This window comes from Drosophila virilis, chromosome 4 (genome assembly GCF_030788295.1).
Source record: "Drosophila virilis strain 15010-1051.87 chromosome 4, Dvir_AGI_RSII-ME, whole genome shotgun sequence".
NCBI classification, from domain to species: domain Eukaryota; kingdom Metazoa; phylum Arthropoda; class Insecta; order Diptera; family Drosophilidae; genus Drosophila; species Drosophila virilis.
Window position 1 is genome coordinate 17252404 of NC_091546.1, and position 23190 is coordinate 17275593.

Consider the following 23190-nt stretch of genomic DNA (forward strand, 5'->3'; position numbering starts at 1 on the left):
AAGAAGAATTTTTGGGGATAAGGATTATATGACTGTGTTTTGATAGCTATCCGATCACATTGTTGTTTGGCATTTAAGTTATTGATATATGATATATTTGAGGCTTAAAACCCTGTTATTAAATAAACAATACTTTCATTTATGTAAAATTAAATACAACATGATTAAAATAAAACTAGCCCATATCTGAGTCAAAATCAACATGCCACAAGAAGACATCGTGAGTATTTGTGTAAATATGTACACGTAACATGGTAAATTTTTAAATTAACTTTTTACAAAACAAATCAATTGGGCATAAAAAGTGATTTTTATTTACCTTAACTATCTGTATAAAAAGTGCCTGTTGATTAATATATATGTATGTATGTACATTGTTTATATGCAGTTGCTTTAACAAGCACGCATATTTCGCAAATGTGAGGCATTCATTGAGGCACTTAAATTGAATTGCTGTTAGTTTTGTTTAGTCATTGTAAAAATACATAACGTATGTAGGGATGACCATTCGATGGCCTTCACAAGCACTTGAGTTCTTTATGTTCATATTATTTTATTTAGAGAAATTGGTGAACAAGCGTAAACTTATGATTATTGTACATTTTCCGACATGTATTTCAAAGACAACGAGCAACAGCGAACACATCTTTTCATTGACTCTTCTAGCTTACAACTGAGCTTCTCCTTCTTGTATTTTTATCGATAAATCTATCGTTGATTAAATATCCATAGCAGGGTTGCATATGATAAGTGATTTTATATTACCAAATGAGTATAATGCCAACATTATACTCGCCTGTTTAATTTAACTGATTGTAAGTTCGACCACTCCTAGTTCTGTTTCCAACTCCTACACTCGGCCATCCTGACTCTTCATTCGACCCGAATGACGACTCTTCTGTTAAATTAGCATTTGGCTCCCATTTTTTCATGTATTCTGCTACAGTTGTAGTTTTCCCTGGACCTTCGTGGTCGCCTACCTTTTCTACGTCATATCTACCATGGTTTTGAATCTTTACTATTTTATATGGACCAAAGAATTTAGGTTTCAATTTTAAACCAGTACCATACTGTGTTCTCTTAATGGCTACAAGTTCGTTTATTTTATAATTGGACTCTTTTTTGCGATGTTTATTAAAAGATTTTCGGTTTTCCTGCTGTATTTTTGCTATATTTTGCCGCGCTTCTTTACGAACTTCTTCTCTTTCGTTACTTAGCTCCTCTATAGCAGCTTCTTCTAATAGTTCTTGCAAGTCCGATATTCTTTTAAGTTTCATCTCCACACCAGTCAACAATCTAAACGGTGAAACTTTAGTGCTTCTTGGCGGCGTACTGTTGATTGTTTGTTGAACGATATCAATATGCTTATACCAGCTACAAGGATTTTCACGACATAGTTTAGACAACATTGGTATTACGATTTTGTGTATACGTTCTACCTGGCCGTTTCCTCTTGGAACTCCTGTAGCTATCGTAAGATGCTGTATACCTTCTGTTTCACAGTACTCCTTGAACAGGTTTGAAACGAAAGCTGCACCCCTATCTGATATTATGCGCTTAGGATTTCCAAACACTGCTGCCTGCCGTCTTAGTCGATCTACAACTCCTTCTGCGGTGGTATTTTTTGTTGGATAGAGCCAAACAAATTTTGAAAACGCATCGACTATCACTAGAATATAGTTATAGTTTTTACTTGTCTGTTCTATTGGACCGACATGATCCACATGGTACGTGCCTAAGGGCTTGTCTTCTTTGTCAATTGGTGCCAAAAACCCTTCTTTCTTGCCTGATTTGCTCTCAGATATTATGCATTCTACGCAACTTTTTACAATTTTTGGCACTTTTGACGATAGCTGCGGAATATAGAATGTCTTCTCGATTGCTTCTTGAGTTCGTTTCGCCGAGAAATGCCCTTGCTTGTGTGCAATTCTTATGATTTCGTCTTCCATCAGCGATGGTACTACTATAAGTTCCTTGATGGGATCCTTGTATAAAATACCATGCCTGACATAAAAATCTTCGTATGTGCTACAATCCAAAACAGTTAGCACCGCTCGGACCCAATCATCTCTCGCTTGTGCTTGCTGCAATCTGTGCTGCAGTGAGTCTTCAAGCATAAGACAGGATACGCGGCTTAAAGCATCAACATGCCTCATTTTGCTGCCATTTCGATGCTCAATACTGTAGTCAAAATCTTGAAGGAAGAGTGCCCAACGCGAGACTCTCAATGGAATATCTCCACGTTTTTTCATGGTCAAAGCGAAAGCGTTACAGTCGGTCACAATCTTAAATTTTATGCCAAGTAAGTAAACGCGCCACTTTTTCAAGGCCTCGACTATAGCCAGCACCTCAAGCTCATAAGAATGATACTTCTCTTCTGAGGGTTTTGTTTTCCGACTTAAATATTGAATTGGATGCAACAATTGATCGTCCGAGTCTTTTTGCAAGAGTACACCACCATAACCATTCATTGAGGCGTCCGTATGCACTTCAGTCTTGGCTTTCGGATTATATAATCGCAATACTGGAGTACTAACTAATGCTGATTTTAATTGCCTGAATGCGACTAGTTGTTCTTCATCAACTTTAAATTGCACGTCTTTCCGTAACAAATCGGAGAGCGGTTTGGCTATCAGCGCATAGTCTTCTACAAAGCGCCTAAAGTACGATGTTAATCCGAGAAAACGCTGCAAACTCTTTCGGTCATGCGGTATAGGAAAATTTTGAACTGCCTGGGTTTTTCTTGCAGATGGTCTTATTGTGCCTCCCTGTATAACGTACCCTAAAAAGTCAACTTCCTTCATGAGAAACTGGCACTTGCTCCACTTAATACGCAAGTTAAACTCTGCTGCTCTGTCCAGTACGCGCTTTAACTTTTGGATACCTTCATCTATATCCTTGGAGGGAATTATAAGATCATCCATATAAGTTACGACTGTACCATCCTGTACCAGATCTACAAGAATTGCATGAATGAATCTGGAAAATACAGCTGGGGAGTTCGATATTCCAAAAGGGACGAACAGGAATTCATATTGCCCTGCACTTGTTACAAATGATGTAAATTTTCTCGAATTTGGCTCAATTGGAACATGAAAAAATCCGTTTGCGAGATCAAGTGTAGTAAACACACTTTGGCCCTGCAATCTCTCAATCACATCGTCTATTAAGGGCATTGGAAAATTGTCCCTCGCGATCTTTTCGTTTAAACGCCTGTAGTCACAGCACAATCTTTTGGTACCATCTTTTTTCGGAACGAGGACAACAGGAGATGCATACTCCGATGTACTTGGCTGTATGATCTTTTCTTCTAGCCAAGTTTTGATTTGCGAATCGACAATAGACTTGTCCGCATGTGATATGCGCCTTGGGCGTTCGAAAACTGGACGCTCATCATTTAACAAAATTTTCATTTCAATTGGACATTTCTTCTTCATTTCAGGTGAATAGTTTTTAATTATTGCTTGAACTGCGTCTGCAACAGGTTTTTCTAAGTGATGTAGATCGATCTCAGCCTCCTGATTTTCTGCAAAAAAACATACATCTTTGAATTCTTGTAAAAGCTCTATGTCTGGCTTCTTATTTTCGACAGTATCTTCTGTTATTGTTGATGTCTTGTCAATTACTCTCTCGTTTGCATTGTCCTTCACTTTGGGTCGAAATTCTACGAAATTTTCCGATACTATTAAGTCCGCTTGCTTCAATACGCTGTTTCCTATTACAGCTGAGTATTGGATGTCGTCTCTGCTCGTAACATGAAAGGTTATATCCAGTAAGATACCATCAACTTCGACTTGAGTGACAAAGCTTCCCAGTGTATTTAGCTCACTATTACAGATACCAACAAGACACTGTTTTTCATTATTCAGTTCAACTTTTCCTAGCTCTTTAAGGATATCATCGCGTATCAGACAGAGGTCACAGCCTGTATCGATTAATGCAGAGAAGCATATGTTCTTACAAGACAACTCCTTAAAAATGCATTTTCCACTACTGTTGGCCTTGTTTATCATCGTGTTCGCATTTTGGCCTTCTTTCTTCTCCACTGCACGCGATCCTGAACAGTTAGCTGCCTTATGCCCTGGTTGAGCACACTTGTAACATTTTATTGGCTGTCTACATTCTCTGGCTAGATGTGATGGATCGCCGCATTTGAAACATTTCTTAATTCGTTCTTTATTCAAGTCAGGTTTCTTTTCTTCGGTATCGTTATGCATCCTACCCGTATTAGACGCTTGAGGGCGACTACTACGGATTTTCTCATATACCTTGATTTGTTCTTTTAGTTGCTGCAGAGTCTTGGCCTGATACAGATTACTTTTGTTACTCCTCGAGTCAGGTATTCCCTCAATAAAATATTCTATCAGGCTTGAGTCATCCAGGTTAAGAGGTCCGCCAATTTCCATAAGGCTATACAGATATTCTATATAATCTTCACCTTGACGCTTACGCCTATTCCGCAACATGCGGTGGACGTCTATTGATGAAACTACCGTCCCAAATTCTTCCAATAGCGCTTGCTTTAAAGATATCCAATCTGAAATTCCATGCTGACTGCGCACGAATAATTTTGCTGCACCTTTTAGTAATTGCTTTGAGTAAATAAATTTCTGAAGGTCGTTCCACTGCACTGCCAAAGCGTTATCTTCAAATTCATGAATCCATTTTTCAACAGCTGGTTGATTTGACCCATTGAATTGCGAGAGTGAATCTTCAATGTCGCGTAATGTAAACGTTGTTCGGACTATCTGCATTGGTGAGCTTTGACGGGTATGAGCCGACCCAGCATCGTCATACTCAGATTCATTATCGTCAACCTGCAACCCATAATATTCTAAAAGTCGGTCTTGCAAAGTTTGCTTTCTACCTGTTGTTACCAAACTAAGTGCCGATAACTTTTCTTTTAATTCGTTAACTCTTAACGCCAAAATTTCGTCTCTGTTCATTTTGTTATCGTCGTTGCTCGCTTTTCACAATGCTTAAAATTGAATCTTACAAATAAACAATTCAATGTACTTAACTTAATGGTATAAGTAATTAAACTCTTATGAATCAAATTTTAGTTTTTTTTTTCAGCAACTTTAGAAATTATTAAATTATTATATTCGTCTGTCTTAACTTATACTTTCACTTTGTGTTTGCTTACACTTAATTTCTTCTTTGTTATAATTTGATTCTTTGAAAATTTTTTACTGATTTAACACTCTTTACTCAACAACTAGTTAATTATTTTCATATAATGACGAAATAACATACTCTGTTGTTGATCTGTAACTTGATACACCCTGTGATCATCGTTGTCGTGTTGAAGCACGTTCCAGTCACACGCTCTTTTATTGAAAGATTCCGCGCTCTTCGCTCTTCGCCTCTTTGATCTGCAACTTCTTATTTCATCACGAAGTGAAAATTTTGCGCTATCCAGCCTTTGCTACGCAGAATTTAAAACATCGCCTTCTCGCTTGCGCTTATCGACCACTGTCACGCAATACACGACTGTTTGTCTCGCTCTTACTAGAGCTCTCTAGGCATACTTCGCCGCTGTCGCCATTAATCCTAGACGATTCTTGACTTTTTCCATTTTTTCCAGGGCATACGAATTTTAATGAATTTTCATGCACCCGCTTCGTTTTATGCTCCGATTAATAGTCTTGCATACGTTTGTACTCGTTAATCAATTTACGAATTTCACAATTTCTGTCTATCCCACTTCTGACACCAAATTTGTAGGGATGACCATTCGATGGCCTTCACAAGCACTTGAGTTCTTTATGTTCATATTATTTTATTTAGAGAAATTGGTGAACAAGCGTAAACTTATGATTATTGTACATTTTCCGACATGTATTTCAAAGACAACGAGCAACAGCGAACACATCTTTTCATTGACTCTTCTAGCTTACAACTGAGCTTCTCCTTCTTGTATTTTTATCGATAAATCTATCGTTGATTAAATATCCATAGCAGGGTTGCATATGATAAGTGATTTTATATTACCAAATGAGTATAATGCCAACATTATACTCGCCTGTTTAATTTAACTGATTGTAAGTTCGACCACTCCTAGTTCTGTTTCCAACTCCTACACGTATATACATATATTTTTTGTCATTGGTTTTGCGCCGTTTTTTTACATTTTCTGGCATTTATTTTATTGCATTTTGACTTAACTAAATTAAACTTTTCCCTTTGCTAAATCTCCGCTGATCTGTAAACGTGATAATAACGTATTGCTCATAATAAAGTAAATCATCAGTCACTACTAAAATGTTAATTAATAAAATACATAGTTACATATAATATATATTTAACGCCGTCACTTATGCATAGGGCTGTGAAACCAATGTAATTATATTTTAATTACACAGCAAACCCTAAAACAATATTAAAATGCATCATGTGAATTCAAATGCTTCTTTATTTTATGTTAGTATTAATGCTTAAATGTCTAATCCTTAGGTTGTGGACCAAACAATAAAAGTCAATTGTAAAGAATTGCATTCATAATAGCCACAACAAAAAATGAAAGAAAACTTTCATTTCACGCCAAATTGTGCTCAATGGCAAAGCACTTGTCCAGCAACTCATAGGGTAATAAATTGTGAAACGAACAGACAACCGGATATGGCGAAAGTTTGTCACAGTTTTTTATGCAAGCAATACCAGGATAATTGTGTGCAGTTTATCAGCCGTGCAATCTACGCCTCATTGGACACAAAGTAATGCAACAATATGGCTAGAAAAGGGCAGCAAAAACCACAATTAGTCCTTTTGTCTGTAAAATGGAATAAGTCAAAAATCAAAAAAGCAATTGAATTCAATTAACATCGTAAGAATTCTATAAACAAAGAATAATATTCCGCGGTGCCAAATATTTTTAGTCCTTGTTGTTTGCACCGGTATTGTATCGTCTAATTTATATAATTCTTTTTTAAGTTTTTAAGCTCCAAATTAAATTATTTAAATATTTTAGCTAACAAATATCGTTTTTTTTTTATAGCTGCAGTAGCATGATACGATAATTAAATTTACTAGAGACACAATTTCATATTTTTATTCTAATTGAAGAAGCTACGCTTCGTTACATATTTTTAATACAGATTTGTCAGTGCTTCACATTCGATGGATAAAAGTTTAACAATTATTATAATTTAATACTTATTACCATACTTGATTTACATTGAATTTGTATCTAGTTGAATGTACAACATGTTGCAACTTACATGTTGCCAGAAAATGTGAAACATTTTTGAAATATTTAAACGTTTAGATAATTTCCCATTATGAGACCATAAAGACTTTAACGCTGTGTCAACAGTTTTTAAATGTTAAATGTTCATCAAAAATTTCAAAATGATATTGTTTATTTTTTTTGTTAGCAGATGAATTAATTCATTACTTTTATTAACAAAATGTTTTCACCAAAGATAAGAAATAAATACAGAATATAAAGGAAACAAATATAAGGAATTTTGTGGTTAATACAAATAAATTTTTTTAAATTTAAACACAAAAATTTGTAAAATATGTTGTTTTTATAGCAAAACACAGCTAGAGTCATTAACCTTAGTAGGTTAAATATAAATTTTAGCACAGCAAAACGCTCGTAAATAAATAATAGCCTGTATGGTTCCAGGCGAATGCCTCTGTGCGTATGCAGCGTGCGATTAACTTGTTTTTCCAGCATTAATACGCATACGCCATGAGTACCGAATGCGAGTTGCAAATGCAAAAGTGGCACATTAAGCACCATTGAGAAACGAAGCATAATTTATGCGTATCCATGTCCGGCTACCTTTACCGTAATGGCGATAATGCCATGCTTCATTACGTCCAACAGCGCAACATTTAAAACTCTTTATAGGCCGAATATTTACGAAAAGGATATTTGTAAATTGGTGCATCTGTGTTTGTTTATTGGTATGTTGTTGATGTTGATGTTGATATATAGTACATATATATATATATATATATATATATATATATATATATAGTACATATATATATGTATATGCATACAGGTTATTAAAATATACGATGACATTTTTATTTTTCTTAAAAAATTTTCGAGCTGTGTTGATGACAAAAAGTCATTTTCAATCCCTTTATACAAAACCACATGTTTACAATTATTTTTATTTTTAATGCTTTTCTTGTTATGAATCAGTATGCTTCAAGCCACAAAACTGAAAACTGTCCTTTAACTTAAAAGTTTATCCAAGTAAAGTGGAAACGAAGCCATGAAAAGTTTACGGTTGAAAGTTTATATATGTCTGCGTTCTGTGGGTTTACATAAATATTTTTTTAATGAAGTTATTTTCGTAAATATTAAGGTCTTTTTATAGCTCTTTCTAGGAATTCTGAATATTTAATTTAAGTTGAAAGATTTTATTAACAAGTTTTACAAGTTTATTTCTACTTCAACAAATGTGTGAGAAATAAATTATCGCTTGACTGTTGATAACTATTTGTTACATTTCAGACCAAAAAAGAAATAATATTTACGTATAATCACTACGATCGACCTGATTTCATATTTATTTGGATTTGGAAACTTTTGAATACATTTTTTAAATAAAAAATTAATAGTTTTTCAATCCGATTTTAGAGAGAAGCTTACTGAATAACGAAATGGGAGTACCCCAGCATTAATTAAAGTGCCAAAGAGAACGGTATTTTCTAGGAAATTTAACAATTTAAATTTTCCACTTTGTAAGTTCATAAATTTTAACTGTATTCAAATTGTTTGTTTACACCATGTCTGAATGGAGCCCATCTGCGGTTGTTAGGCGCCATTGTACGTGCTTAAAATAAATAATCGAAAGTAGAGCCCACAAAAATGTTGAATAATATCAAACACGTGTCGGACCCACATTCATGGGACAAAAATGTCAAACAATTTGATACAGAACAGAATATGTTCAACCTTTTGTTTGGGCTGTTTTCGGTTTATTTTTTGCTTAATTCTTCTACACAAATTATCCGATGATTTAAAAATAGGAGGTAAACTAATAAAATCGTCAGTTACTCATAAATTAAACATTGTAATTTGGATGAAAAACGGGGAACTAAGTAAAAAAAATTAAAGGTAATGCGCTGAAAAACGAATGTATAAAAGACCCTGCGTATATCGCGATTATCGACAATATTAATTTAATATTTAAATATGGTATTTGTTTTCGAACAATTACTTCTTAAGCCTTTCTAATGCTTAATCATTTTAGCAGCTCAGAATGAATCGTAGCAATCCTGTAATAGGCCAAACGTTGAATAGAGTAAAAGTCATAAAAATGTTTATGTCGAGTATATGAGCACACAAGCTGTGGAATATCACATAGTTATCAGGGGTCAGTGTAAACATTGTTTCTCCCCGCTTGTGGATTATATTGTTAGTCGTGCATAACACAAATAAAATGTTTTCAGGGCACCACAAGGCCATGTACTGTGTCTGTCTTCGACATTTTTACCGAAATGTCGCTCAGGCAATTGGAGCCAATGAATGTTCTAAGTAGATCTTATGCCCGAAAGAAAAGGATATTAAACGCCATTTCCTGTTAGGAACTGTTCCCTATCGTGGCTGCCTCTTGCGAATATAAGCGAAATTTGCCTGACAAGAAATTAGCAGACACAAAAAGTTGTCTGCATACACTTGCAAAATGGCCATTAAATTGACTTTACGCTTCAAAACTTTTGCGTAGACAACACAAAAGAAAGTTAACGCGCAGCATTAACACAGTGGGCCAAACAACTGACCCATTCCCACTGCCAACTCCTTAAACAATCAGTCAATTATCACATCCTCCCCTTACTTCCTCAACTGCGTGCCGCTAGACCACCGCTTGGTTAGGCACAGTTTACCTTGGCTACAGTTAAGGGTTGCCTCGAAAAACGTTTGACTGCACCTCCAGTGAAATTCAAATGAATGCACCCAGCAGTGCGAAGGTGAATAATAAAACAATTCACTTGGCAAACAAGTCGGTAAAAAGCTTCAAAGATTCAATTCCCTGCGGTCTAAATTAAAAGATTAGTCTACTTTTTGCTTACACTGCGTATGAGTGATTTAGTGTATGATTGGCATTATGATTCAGCTCGTTATGATAGGTGCTAATGTTTATATTTAAGCTTATTTCATACAGTTTTGGCTTTAGATTTCGAGCATGCTAAACGAATTCATAACAGCTCCCAGATTTGAGGTGCCTTATTTCATTACCAGTGTTATTGCATCTTAAATAATATATGTGTCGATGTGTTGGAAGGAAATTCAGCGCTTAGCCGTCGGTTGTCCTTGTGTAGCAGAGCGGTACAGTCACAGTCAATTAAATGATTGATCAATCATTGTCTCTTTCAGCAGCTGTGTCCATTAGATGCATCTCCAATTGAAAGATAATGATTGCAAATAGAAAACATGGTGAAATTTGCTGAGCGGAAAAAAGTAACTCAAAACAAGTAAGTGAAGTCTTAAAAATTTATAAAAGTTAAATCTGAACACCCTTTCGGCAGCTAAAAGTCCTTCTGTGCGTCACGCAGCATTTAAGCTAGTGGCTGCGTTATCGTAAAAAAGTAATTTTTCGTTTACTTCATCATTTGACCGCAGATTCGCCTTATGTATAATATATGCCGAGAACTTAACTTGCATTCTATCCTTATATCACATACTCCAGCTATCGAGTACCACAATATTGAACCGATTTTTTAATTAAAATTCACAAAAAAAAAAACAGCGCTAGCCGAAAGAATGTTCTGATTAAGGTGCCACTCAAAGGAATATGAATATGAGCAGCTTTTGCAAGCCACAAATGAGTCCGTTTTTTATGCTATATTTATATTTCGAGTGCAAAATGACCGCATGATTGCAATTGAAAAGCCAGGGTTGTGGTTCGTTAGCAGAATTGCGTTAAGCCTTTTATTGTTGCGATGGCCATTTTTTTTGGGTTTGGTTTGGTTTTTTATAAAGTTTGTATATATTTTTTATTACCTGCTCCGAAAATGCATTGGGCAATAGCATTATACTGCAAACCGATTTACTCATATGCCGTACATCTTGTAAGCTCGAAGGCATTTCTTTAGTTTTTAATTGAATCTTCTAAATGGAACCATAAAACCTTTTTACTCTCCTGCTGATGGATCCATACCTTAATGCTGGAGTAATCAATATAGTGCAAATATTGTTAACATATATTAAAGGAATACACTAAATTTTTGCAGGAAATTTATCTCTATTGACAACAGAACAATGTAAAGTAGAAAGCTGGCACCTCACATAAAGCCTTTAACGAAATCAAACGCACAAAACCAATAGAAAAAGGAAAATAATAAATAAAAAGAAGAGACAGAAGAATTTTATATTGAAATCGATAAAAATTAAGTTTTTGTATAATGATATGCTACGTACCAAAGAACTCATCCTTTTTTTTGTGCAGTAGCATTCTACTAACTTAGTCCTTGAGTCTGTAATAAGTAGCTTTGAATGTTGTTTCGGTTATATTACAAACTCATTCATGAGCAAGCCATACGGCAAATCAGAACAACCAATAGAACATCAGCTGTCACGTTTGATTTCCATATGAATAGCTTCCATTTTTGTTATGATTTCATTATAATCTTGCAGCTGCCACTCAAAAATGAATACAAGATATGCATATTCATTTTTCAAAGCAGCAAAAAACCACGACTCAGCCGAGTGGCCGATTTCTTATAACGGGTTTTAATTAAAATGTTCTTCGATGCTAGACACAGCTGCTTAAATGAACAACGATTAATCAATCATTTGATTTGACTCGTTGGCTCGCAATCCGATTATCCGCAAATTAAGCACAGCTTTTTATTTAGATTTCCTTATTCTATTTTTGAGATTTTTCTTTTGCTGCGTTCGTTGAATGCTATTCACAAAGGATTAAATTAAATAAGCTGCAAATCGAGCGTACATACTCGACTCAATTTTTTTCTATGCCAAATGCTTGTCAAAAAGGTCGGAATAATTAAAATGAATTCGCATTGCTCAAATAATTAGAATCTCGTCATGTTTCTTACTTTAATATTGCGATTCCTCTGATAAGTCTGGGATTGATTTAATACTTAAATAAATATTGGCATTGGCTAGAAGCATAAATGGAAGATACAAAAGGCACATTGAAAGAAACATTATAGTTTGTATTTGTCCCATTCCAATCTTATTATTGATGCAAAATACTCGAGAAAACACACGAATAATATAAAAAGTTTACTCAGCACGCTCTGGACTTGCGCTATTCATTAGCATGCAAATCTGAAAATTTATCAGGTGGTGGCCGAGTTCCTCTCAGGACCGCAGCTGTAAAAGCCCCTGCAAACTGAAACAACTGGCAGGACAAAGTTTGGCATACGAATTATGCACAAACAGGAACAGAACAGAGCAAACTATTTCAATGGTTCGCTAGTTTAGCTTAGGTACTACGGTTAGAATAGGTGGTAATTATAATTATCTTTTTATTATTTACAGCCGCCAACCCAAAGATTGGATTGGCTTTACTGGTAAACTGAGCTAAGCTTTAAGGTTATATTGATGAAAATTCATACTATGACTTTTTCTGTTATGGACGATATGTATTAGGACCATCAGGATCTGATCATTACTTCTAGACAAAAAGTTATATAAATGTTTGAATCTTATTCCTAATGCCTATTGCATGCATTGGATTTATTTATAAAATATGTGCATCCACTATGAGAAAAGGCCTACACAAATTTAAAGGATTCTACACGTAACTCTGGGAGTATATATGAAAGCATGTTTTTCACTTTTACTCCTATACGGTATATATTAATATACATATTACGGATTTTCCTGCCGTATTTATCAGCAGTCAAAGTTGCACTAACAAAACATAGGGTCTGCGATTGAAATAAATCATTTCACCTTGTTTTGTTCGCCTATAGCCTTTGGCTAAAAATTGATTTATTTTTCTGGCACATTTTTAGTGTTTCATTTTTTTAGGGCGCAATTAAATAAACATTTCACGGTTACTGTAGATACATAAAAATGATATATGACCGTATACGTATATTTCGCCAGGTTGCATCAACGGAATGGGAAATTGATTTTTGTTGAATTATAGTTCACATGTGTGTGTCACAGACTTTAACCCGTGATATTCTGAAACTCAATCTAACATCTTTTTCAAGGCATTTGTAGGTATATTTGATGTACCACCTTTTTTAAGCCATTGTTTCAAACGTTTCGAAAAATGCGTTGCTCATTGGTGGAAATGGGGGTCAATAAATTGGTGAGTGACGTTTCGTGCTATAAATTATTTTCAACGATCTATACGAAAAATTAAGTAAGACGTGGTCAACACTCTTCGCAGAATCCTTTCTCGGTCGACTTCAAACTCATTTTCAAAGATCTTTGAAAGAATTTTTTATACGTGTTACGGGCAGTAAGCCCGCTAGTAAACTTAATTAAAATCTAAATACATTTTGGAACATTAGATTATTAAATTGCAAATTTGTAATGCTTTTACGATTCTGCGAAATGCAAATATTTCAACATCAACAGTAGTTAAAATACTGTTTATTTGACAATAAAATCAAATCTCAATTTATGATTGCAATTGCAATTTGCAATGCAACGAAAATTTGAAAGCTGCCAGCTACTGGTCTGAGCTATTATGCAGAAATGTGACCATAAAAATAACACAACAACTGCAGGAGAGATACAAATATTTGTTCAATATTCTAATTGAATTCATTGTCTGCACATGATTGAAATATTTATTTGCTTCTCTTTCAGCTTCAACAGAAGATTAGCCTAATTTTAAATTTTCAGTTTTCTCCTGGTACTTTTGTGTTCTTAATTGTATTTCAAGAGATTTTAAAAAGCACGAACGGATTGAGTGATATATGTAATTATATGACTTTTAGCACTATGCAAAAACATTTGCCGGTATAACTAGCTTAAAATTTAAAAGTATATTGAATGGAATTCTGTGTCCTTAGCTTGGCCAACATTAACACTCGCATCTCTAAATATATGGGGCCCATTAGATGAAACACATTAGGCTGCATAAATATTTGCCATTTGCAACATAATTCTCTGCCTCGAGAATGTCATTTTGTACAATTACTGAGACCGCAGTCCTGCACATACAAAAAGTCAGCCAAGTCCTTGGCACGCATTGCATCCATCTGCATTTTCAACACATTTGGTTTTGCAGCCAAATTCTTTTGGCTCTTTGCTTTGCTGGCGAAGAAAATTTGCTGAATTCGCCAAGCTCTTGACATCAGCAAGGAGCTGGCCTTAAGTGTTCATTACAAGTGAAAAAGAGTATTTGTTTTAACTGCCGATGAGCTTTTTCTTTTTGATTATAGAATTAAAGGTATTCTCATAGCTTTGCATTACATAAAAATAATAGAAAGTTTATGTAACAGACAAAACGAGACTTCTTCGACCGAATAAGGTATATTCGTTTATTCTTGATCAAACCATAAGCCAAGTCAATTTAGCCAAGGACCTTTGATCTTGCAGACTCTAAATGCTCAAGATGGAATATAGAGCGTATACTTATATCAACAAGTCAACTTCACATAAGACATGTCAAGGATAAGGACTACGCTGGAACTCTGTGGAAAAAAACACTTATTCACTAAGACTACCATGTAATTTTATTGAACTCAAATCGTACATAAGCTTTTCAGTCTTGTTGGTGTCCTCGTATGCCAGCATCAATTCTTTAAATAGAAAAGAAAATATATTTATCTGTATGTTGAATATGTTTAATAATATCTAATTTTGTCTTATACTTTATCTGTGTATGTATCCTTTTACAACTTTCACGACTTTATCATTATTCTTATTTGATTTAATGTTTGTTTATTTTCTTTGCTTTGTTTTTAAATGTCTTTACCTGAACAATTCACAGACAATCACACACTGAAAACCGACAGCCGAGACAGGTAAGAGATAAGTACAGTCAATGCTATTTATCTTCTCCTCCAGACAACCAGGAAATATAACAGTATATTGTTTGGTAAGCTTAAGTCGTGATAAGGGGCTGTGGTTTCAAGTGGCCACCAATTTCAGTTGCTTTATCTCTTTAGCCCAACTGCCTCGACTGTCAGCCGGCGTGTCTAGACATTGTTGACAGCTATCAAAGCGGTACACAACTAAATACAACTTGTTCTTCAAACCATGCTCACACCAGCATTAAAGGCATTGGGCTGTTAAAAGCTAGACTCGAATGCCCAATGCCCAGTGTCATTGGCCACTTCAGAATAAAAACACGCTACCAAAATCCTTAACTAATGAGTGGCTCATTCGCTTGCTGGCTTCCCAATTATTGCTAAGATTGCCCTAAAGCTGCGCGTGTGCTTAATGAGCAAAAGACATACAAACATGTATATATTTATATGCACATTAAACTTGTGGTTCCTTTATCTTAGCCTGCTTGAGAATTTCCTCCCCCGCGGAATTATGTTTAAGTTTATATTTTGCTTTGGCAACTAATTGGTTGAAGGCATTAAGGTAAAGTTCTGCAAGAGTTTCGATGAGAAACAAAGGAGTATACAGATTGAGACAAAGCTTAGAATATGAGATATAAAACGAATAGTAATATTCGCATTCACGCCTTATTTTTGATTACTTGATAAACAGATTTACAAGATAAAATACCCTTGGCTTGTAATTTCCTGTGCTCTTCAGTTTCAAAACAGACAAATTTTATTTCCTCTCTCATATTACAGCATTTCTTATATTCAGATTTAAGATGGCTTTGAAATAAATTTCTTTTTATTTCTTATAAATTTCTTTCTTAATTGGTGCAACTGAGACTAAGATCAGCTTCAAAAGCACAAATAATACTGTCTGCTTCCGTTGTGATTTAAATATAAAACGCACAGATGAAATGGCTCAAAAAAATAAGCCGTCCTTCATCATGCCACGGAAACAAGAGCTGCATGTGAGTTTTCCGCGCATCATGTCAGAAGTTCGTCAATGCGAGGATGAGAGGATGATGAATTCTTCGCACGACTACGATACATTATTTTTGCCACACTGGATGCATAAGCAGTTCATCGAAAATGGGGCAGCTCCGGATCAAGCGTTCTGGAACCAGAGCATAAGGAGAGACAGCAGAAATAATATGAAAAGAAAAACTTCCTCTTCAATGAAACCGCATTTGCTGCTACTGCAGAGTAGTAGTGAGGCATCACAGGAGGATCAAACAGCGAAGGAACCACATGATCCACTAATGGGCTTTCATAATAAGTACTTTCCAAGCACTTCATTTCTCAACTGGTCGAAGCTGCATTCCAAAGCTGCGCAAATGCACGCCAAGACCCGGGAGCTGGTGCCATATCAACAAGCGACGGTGGATCTGGCACAAGCTATTGGGATGATGCAAAACATTACGGTGCATGACTTTGAGACGATCTGGCAGCCAGTGAAATTTAGCTCAAGAATTTCCATAGCCAAACACATGTCCAACGTGGAGGACCGGCGCTTAGGTAAGCTATAATAAGGTGGATATCCTTATTCCTTCACCGACATAAGGACGACTCATAGAACCCACAGAGCTACTCATGATTGCCGTCCGCAACTTTTGGTTCGACAATTTGGAATTGAAAATCGGAAACGAGTTTATGCATGTTGATCGGTATCTATTCTGCCATTACATGAAAGCTTTTCACGACCACAGCAATTGCTTTCTTGAGCTTCCCAGCCACAAGGTCTCATTAAATCTGATGGTGAGGCTGTACAATTGGATCATTAAAGACCACAATGAGCTGGCACTGGGCAGTAACTTTCTGCTCATGTATATGATGGCCAAATTCCTGGATGTGCGCTATCTGCTGGAGCAATACTGGTATGCATTTTCAATTCCTGGCAATAAGGGCATTTGGGAGGCGGAGGCATTCCATGCGTACTTGCCGTCACGTCAACTTCAATGCGGCGATTTGATGTCCATATTTTTAGCTCGCATACGCAAGTGCTTCCTGCCACTAGTCAGCTCTTTCGAGTTTCTCAATCTCAGTGCCAACGAGGTGATCTATTTGCTCAAAATGGATATGATATGCGTCAACAGCGAAGACGAAATGTTCTTTGCCGCCATCCGCTGGCTCGAGCATGACTGGCAGAACCGAGAGCAGTATCTTGTTCATGTGATGGCCACGTTGCGCTTTCGCATGCTGTCGCCCTGGCTGCAACGCTCTATTGCCTATCAGCCAGAAAACGAACAGATCCGCAAAGTGGGTTCAAACAATATAGTGAAAGCTATGTTGTGGCAAGCCTGTCTATTTGGGGAAGCGGCTTGTGCCTACAAGGAGAATCCGGACTGCCACGATAATGTAATTGTGGGCAAGTATAGCCAGATTAAAGACGTCGAACGGTTTTGGGCCTACTGTCAGGGCGTGCCACATCACCACGATATTAGATGCCCGCGTTTCAGACAACTCACCTACGGCACATTCAAGCTTTTCCTAAATCGCCTGCAGAGCGACGCGCATAGCTACATGGACGAACTCAAGATTGTGCCATACAAGCATTGGAACACCTACAATTGCTGCAATGACTTCAAATCCTTTGGCAATGGCAAAATACAAGCAAGATTCGTGTGCTCACCTGTCTACAAATTCTAATTCAAGTGGGCTGCTAAGATAGCTAGGTACTAATTGGATTCCGGCTCGAAGGTTTATAATGACAGCGATGGATTGCATTATACGCTACAATAACATTAATAGCATCAAAATGTGCTTTAAACTATAATAAAGAATTTAAAGCTGGATGAAAATGAGCTTGCATAGGATTATATCGAACTTACTTTACGACAATTCTTAAATTCCCAGAGTTGGGAGTTATAGTCTTCAATTTCGACGTCTTACCCGTTTCACTGAGTTTGGTCGATAGCTGCGTATGGGAGCAGGAGTGCGCGCACTCACCGCTAGACGGCACCTGCTCAGATTTAATTGAATGCATGTAATTTGTAAAGGCTCCTACTGGACATGTGAAAGGCGAGAGTCTTTGGCTTATATTCGTTAAAAAGTATGAGCAATATTACGTATACGCCATATGGGCAACACACTCGGCCAGTGCCAGTATTATAATATTCGCAAGCACTGGAATAAGAACCCAATCATTCGGCTTTCCACTATTGGTTGATGATGAAGTTGAGATTTCATTGCTGCTGTCGCGAAACTTGTGCCTGCATATCAAGCTTTCGACTTTGTGCTTGTTGCTCATTCAAGAAGCAGGCATAATTGTCCAAGTGTCCAAGTAAACTAATACGCAGAGAAAGGGTTTAAGTCTTATTGTGTAGAACTCACCATATCGGTTCTATTGGTCTGGCAGGCGCGCAGATCGACCTCATATTGCTCCAACTCTGTCAGTCGGTTAAGTAAGGCGTTTAGTATTTGGAAGACTATGGCTTCTAAATGTGAAGTGCAGCACCTTGTAGGGAATTATGCATTAGAAGAAGCTTTCATTTAAGTTGGAAAATTACTCACCTTTTAAATGATTCATCATGCGCTCGTCACGATAATCGTATGGATATTTCGCCGTCCACTCAGTCAGTAGGGCAACTAATGTCTCTAAACGTTCAGGTACCGAGTCCAGCAGTTTCCCAAGCAGCTTTTGTGGCCGCAGATACAAACGTGACAATAATAAAAATGAGAACAGAAACTCCTGCAAGGCATGTAAGACACAAATAGAGCATAAATAGAACCATAGATTAGTGCCAGAGATAGCGAATTTTTTCAGTTTATATGAAACACACGTAGACAGTGCTGGATTCAATTAGTTTCGATTGTTAGAATTTGCCAGTTGTCTATCAAATTAGAGCTAGCACCATTACTTATTTGCAATGAATAAATTATTATTGTGGCTGCATAGATAATGCGGTCAGTGTCAGTGTTGTCTCCGCCTAACTATTCACTGCTCCATTATACATTGGTTTGCTTATTTTGATGCCGTAGGCTGCATAATGAAATAAGCGTCTGGTTTCTTTGTAAAGTTTGAACCAAAATTCTCAAGTGTCTAGTCAACATCCCAGAAGTGTTAGCCAAATATTTTATTTGATATGTGTGTAGATCAATAAAGATATATACTTTCGAGCAAGTATATTCATAAGTTATAAAATTCATATGCAAAATAAAAGACACTTTAAAACATAAGCAAAAAATAGATTTATTGCATTTTAATGAAGCAATAGAAAATGTTGCCTTCAGATTCCATTATATTTAATTTTTGGTTTGTCTTTTGCATATACACAGAGCTATTATATCAAACATTTAGGGAAGGTTGAATCGGTGAATTTTCGAGTACATGGAAATAAATAATTTGTTTACTAAAGCGCATGAATTGTTTATTTCAATTATGTGTAAAATTTGTACAATCCAACCAATAAAAGCCCTCTGGTTCCATTAAAAATTCACCGTTCTTTCTATATCATGAATTTATAATCTTCATTTAATGCATGCATATGTTCGTTTATTTATTTGATTAAACAATGTACAAAGTTCATTCGATAGGCAGCTCTGATATTTGCAATTGATTACTTATTTAAAGCATTGACTTGCTTTAGTGTGAGCGCCTCACCAAATGCGTCCAGCGCTACAGAGGCTATTCTACCATATATGTACATAATGCCGCATGATAAGTGTGAAAACACGGTCTGAATATGATATTTAGAAATATATAACGATTTTGGATTTCATCGAGTTGATTTATTGGTCAACGTACGAAACTACAAGCCAGAAATTCCTTCTTTTTTTTTATTGCAAAACAAACTATTTAAATTTTATAAAAAATAAAATGTGTATAATTGCCTCAGAACCCATAGAACATTGCTGGTGTCTAAGCGGATTTATGGACATATCATATTGGAATATATCAACGCCAGGGCCCGTTGCTGTGGATTTTGCGGTGCTAAGCTATAAAATTCAACAAATTTATATGTTTCAAATAATTTAATCTGTAATAGTCGCACACCAAACTGCTGAATACCCAATTCCAAATCGCGTCCATTCAACTGATTTGAATTGTGCTAGCGCCTAAGTCCCATGCCCTCGTTTTCCTGCTCAAGTCCCACCTCCAGGCTTAAGGGTAATTCTTTTGCCTTCAAGTCGCTGGCATCGAGCGAAAAATGTTAACATCTGCACGTTAAGATGGTTTTCCACCTTGCATCTGACTTCGTCAGTACCTGTCTCGCTTTCTGAGCTTTGCTGATGGCATCTACTGAGCTGCCGATATATGTATAAGTTTATCGCGATCCTGTTGACCGCGCGACTTTTGCAGCACGGTTTGCTTGCAACGCGTGCCGCATGCTATGGATGATATCTTACTGGCATAAAAGTACATTGCCATATGTCACGTTCTGGTGGCCGCTCGTGACGCGGTCATGTGTGTGCTGCACGGCTGTGTTTGGGTTACAAATGGATTGCTGTGTGTTTGATTAACGCACGGACACACCCCAAACAGGTGACAGACCGTACGAATCGAGGACCATGCCTCGTAATGTTATCATCACGTCCACGAGTTACGTACGCTGCAAAGAATAAATAGTTAGACTGCGAAAATGTGCAGCATTTATTATGATTCAATGACTCGTCATCAAATCAACAGGGCGTACAACCATTCCATATTACTCATACGCCACGTACTACACGTTAAGGCCTTTGAGTCCCTTTATGAAAGTGAATTATTATTATAATTGTTTTATATTATTCATAAATTTGCATTAAAAATTACTTTTGTTTAAAGAATTTAAGTTTAGCTGGCATATTTAGAAGTTACCTAAATTTAAATTTATTGTAAATTGCATGGTACAGTCAAATTATATAAAACGAAAGGGATATTTGAATAAAATGAACACAATATAATTGAAGCTTGCAATTTTTAACAGCCTTTTTTATAGCCTTTAATAATTCATTATAAAAAAAAGGTTACCCTGTCCTCAGGCAATTCTTTACACTTCAAAACTGGATAACATATTTTAATTCCATTTCTTACGAATGTGCGCCTAATAAATTCCCAGCCAATATATAAAATACAAAATATACTGGTTTTCCGACAGTATTATAAAAAGTCTTCAAATTCGAGGACATTTAAACAGTTGTTTCTATTCTACCCTTAAAGCTGAAGAACCTGTTTGAAAATTACAACGGAATAACCTTGAAGACATTAAAAGTTATTTTGAAAAGTCGGTCCACAATTGTGACAGATTCTTGTCAAGCAATACCGCCTTCAATACTTTGGGCTGTCGCCTGGATAAAATCAAACACATTGTGCCACACATGTTGTCTATTGCCCTATATCTGAAAAACAGGAAAAATGATTAAATGGTTGTTATTAAAGATAATACACAACATTTTTAGGTTGACTTTTGCATTGAAATTTGTCTGAAATTTTCTTTGGAATACTAGATAAAAAATTTTACATAACTATGCCAATTTATATACATATTTTCAGAATCAGCTCCGTTGCCTCAGAAGTATCACGAACAATCGTTAAAAAACAACCGCAAGAATTCAATATATTGATAAGCTAAGGATGTTTGTTATTTTGAAATATTAATAATTTTTTGTGTGACCGAAAACTTACCATTCTTGCCCTTTTTGGCCAAAGCTTTATCTACTTTTCTACGCTGCTAGATGAAGTTCTTTCTTCGGTCTCCACTTTGTCCATATCTTCAACTGCTAAAGGCTTGTTGGTAGAAGACTCGCAACTTGAAAAGGAAATTATGCTATGATCGGACGAATAATCACCGTCTGATTCATTTTCAAGCATTTCTTGGAGATCTTCAGCATGCGTTGCTGAGTAGAAGTGATTGTTGCAATGCATTATTAACCCAAAGTTGATCGATTTAATAAGGACTTTTTGCAGCTGAGCTTTGGTTTGCTTGCGAGTTGCTTCATCGGGTTGCGCACCGCTAAACTCTGTCAGCAGATCGTCAAATGGAACTGGCGCCAGAGTTTCGCGTAAATACTGAACAACTGTCTGTTCATCGATATTAAGAGTCATTTTGAAAAATTCGGAACTAATTAATTATGACTGTTTCTCTACAAATATTAACGTAGAAAGCAATTTTTCTCTTTAAGAAATATTAAGTACGAATGATTTATGACAGTTTTTACATGGCACATTTAATTGACTTAAGCTCTTCATTCGATTTCGATTTTTAGTTTAATTATGATTTTATCGGCAATAAAAACAACTGAATTCTTTTCAAGTGAAAATTTCCTTTCCTAAGCAATTAATTTATATGCATAAAAAACATATACGATTAAATAAAGTGTATAACTTCAGTTGATAATTTTAATTACTTGACTGTGTTACGTTTGTCAAATTTGTCATTAAGATAACAATAATTGGACACAGATTTAGGATAGGATTTTTATTACAAACTGATTATTATTTGCCTCATGCACGTTCAATTATCCTTTTTGTGCCATTCAAATGTTTAATAGATTATTGTCATCTGCATGGCTTATACATTTTTCGATTATATTTACAAATTTACGAGGCGTATGAGTATTTGTAATAATACGGAAAACATAAAATAATCGTAAGCTGCATACTTACAGTTATTGTCGGCCAGAAACATATGTAATATTATTAATTTAAGAGCTCCATATTTCTGTGCGTGACTGTAAGTGGATTTTTAATGATAACCGATCGGTTGAGAACTGATTTTACATAGCATTTTCTATTTAATATTTAGCATTTAATCGCATAATAATAATTCCATTCTATTTTAACTTAACTTTTACCTCTATTAATTATGTTAGTGTGTATCTCGTAATAAGGAACAAGTGATATTATTAATTTATATATACACAAGTTAATCTTCGTCACGTTAATATTATTCATTTATTCATTTTAAAGCAAAATACATAAACTATTTGTGCGCTGTTTAAACCACACGCGGCAAACTTCCGCTGTGAACTAAATGTTAAATTTCTGTGTGTGTTGCTTTTGTTGCTGGCGAGCAGTAAAATAATGGGAAAATATCATCAGTGCCAACATAACTGATGGTAATTTGGCCAATTGTTTGCAACATGTTGCGCATCAAGCCTTAGCACAAGCTAAACCATTTCTTATATCGTCGAGTCCTTAAACTTGGTTTTGTCCCACTGTCAAAAAGATAAGTGGACGACTAATATAAATTGTAGGAATTGCTACACACGCCTCGTTTCAATTGGCGAGCTCATGTGCAGCCTCTCCTG

The 23190-nt window shown here is 35.8% G+C and overlaps 2 protein-coding genes and 1 long non-coding RNA gene across 9 annotated transcripts; 2 read left to right on the top strand and 1 right to left on the bottom strand.

Annotated features, from left to right (window-relative positions):
- The first annotated feature begins 8952 nt into the window (after positions 1–8952).
- On the top strand, positions 8953–13249 carry LOC138911182 (uncharacterized). Its single transcript, XR_011416559.1, has 3 exons — positions 8953–9085; positions 10349–10443; positions 13159–13249. It is a non-coding gene; the product is annotated as an uncharacterized lncRNA (long non-coding RNA).
- Positions 9075–22900, bottom strand: LOC26530877 (ras-GEF domain-containing family member 1B-like). 6 transcript variants are annotated; one of them, XR_004304396.2, is made up of 6 exons: positions 22735–22900; positions 21566–22611; positions 18472–21508; positions 18292–18415; positions 10973–14703; positions 9075–10367 (listed from the first exon to the last, which is right to left on the bottom strand). XR_004304396.2 is itself a non-coding variant. In XM_070208842.1 (5 exons), the coding sequence occupies exons 2-4, from the start codon at positions 20311–20313 to the stop codon at positions 18396–18398; spliced, it is 204 nt and encodes a 67-aa protein (XP_070064943.1). In that variant the 5' UTR covers positions 20314–21508; positions 21566–22092; the 3' UTR covers positions 9075–14703; positions 18292–18395. The 6 variants fall into 6 exon arrangements, 1 of the variants encoding a protein (XP_070064943.1); XR_004304395.2 differs by lacking the exon at positions 9075–10367 and having other exon boundaries at positions 10422–11136; positions 11390–14703; positions 22735–22899; XR_004304397.2 differs by lacking the exon at positions 9075–10367 and having other exon boundaries at positions 10422–14595; positions 14658–14703; positions 22735–22887.
- LOC6627968 (uncharacterized) lies at positions 15751–17607 on the top strand. 2 transcript variants are annotated; one of them, XM_002051585.4, is made up of 2 exons: positions 15751–16476; positions 16544–17607. In XM_002051585.4, the coding sequence occupies exons 1-2, from the start codon at positions 15876–15878 to the stop codon at positions 17605–17607; spliced, it is 1665 nt and encodes a 554-aa protein (XP_002051621.2). In that variant the 5' UTR covers positions 15751–15875. The 2 variants fall into 2 exon arrangements, with proteins under 2 accessions (XP_002051621.2, XP_032293562.1); XM_032437671.2 differs by having other exon boundaries at positions 15754–16476; positions 16535–17607.
- Positions 22901–23190: the final 290 nt, after the last annotated feature.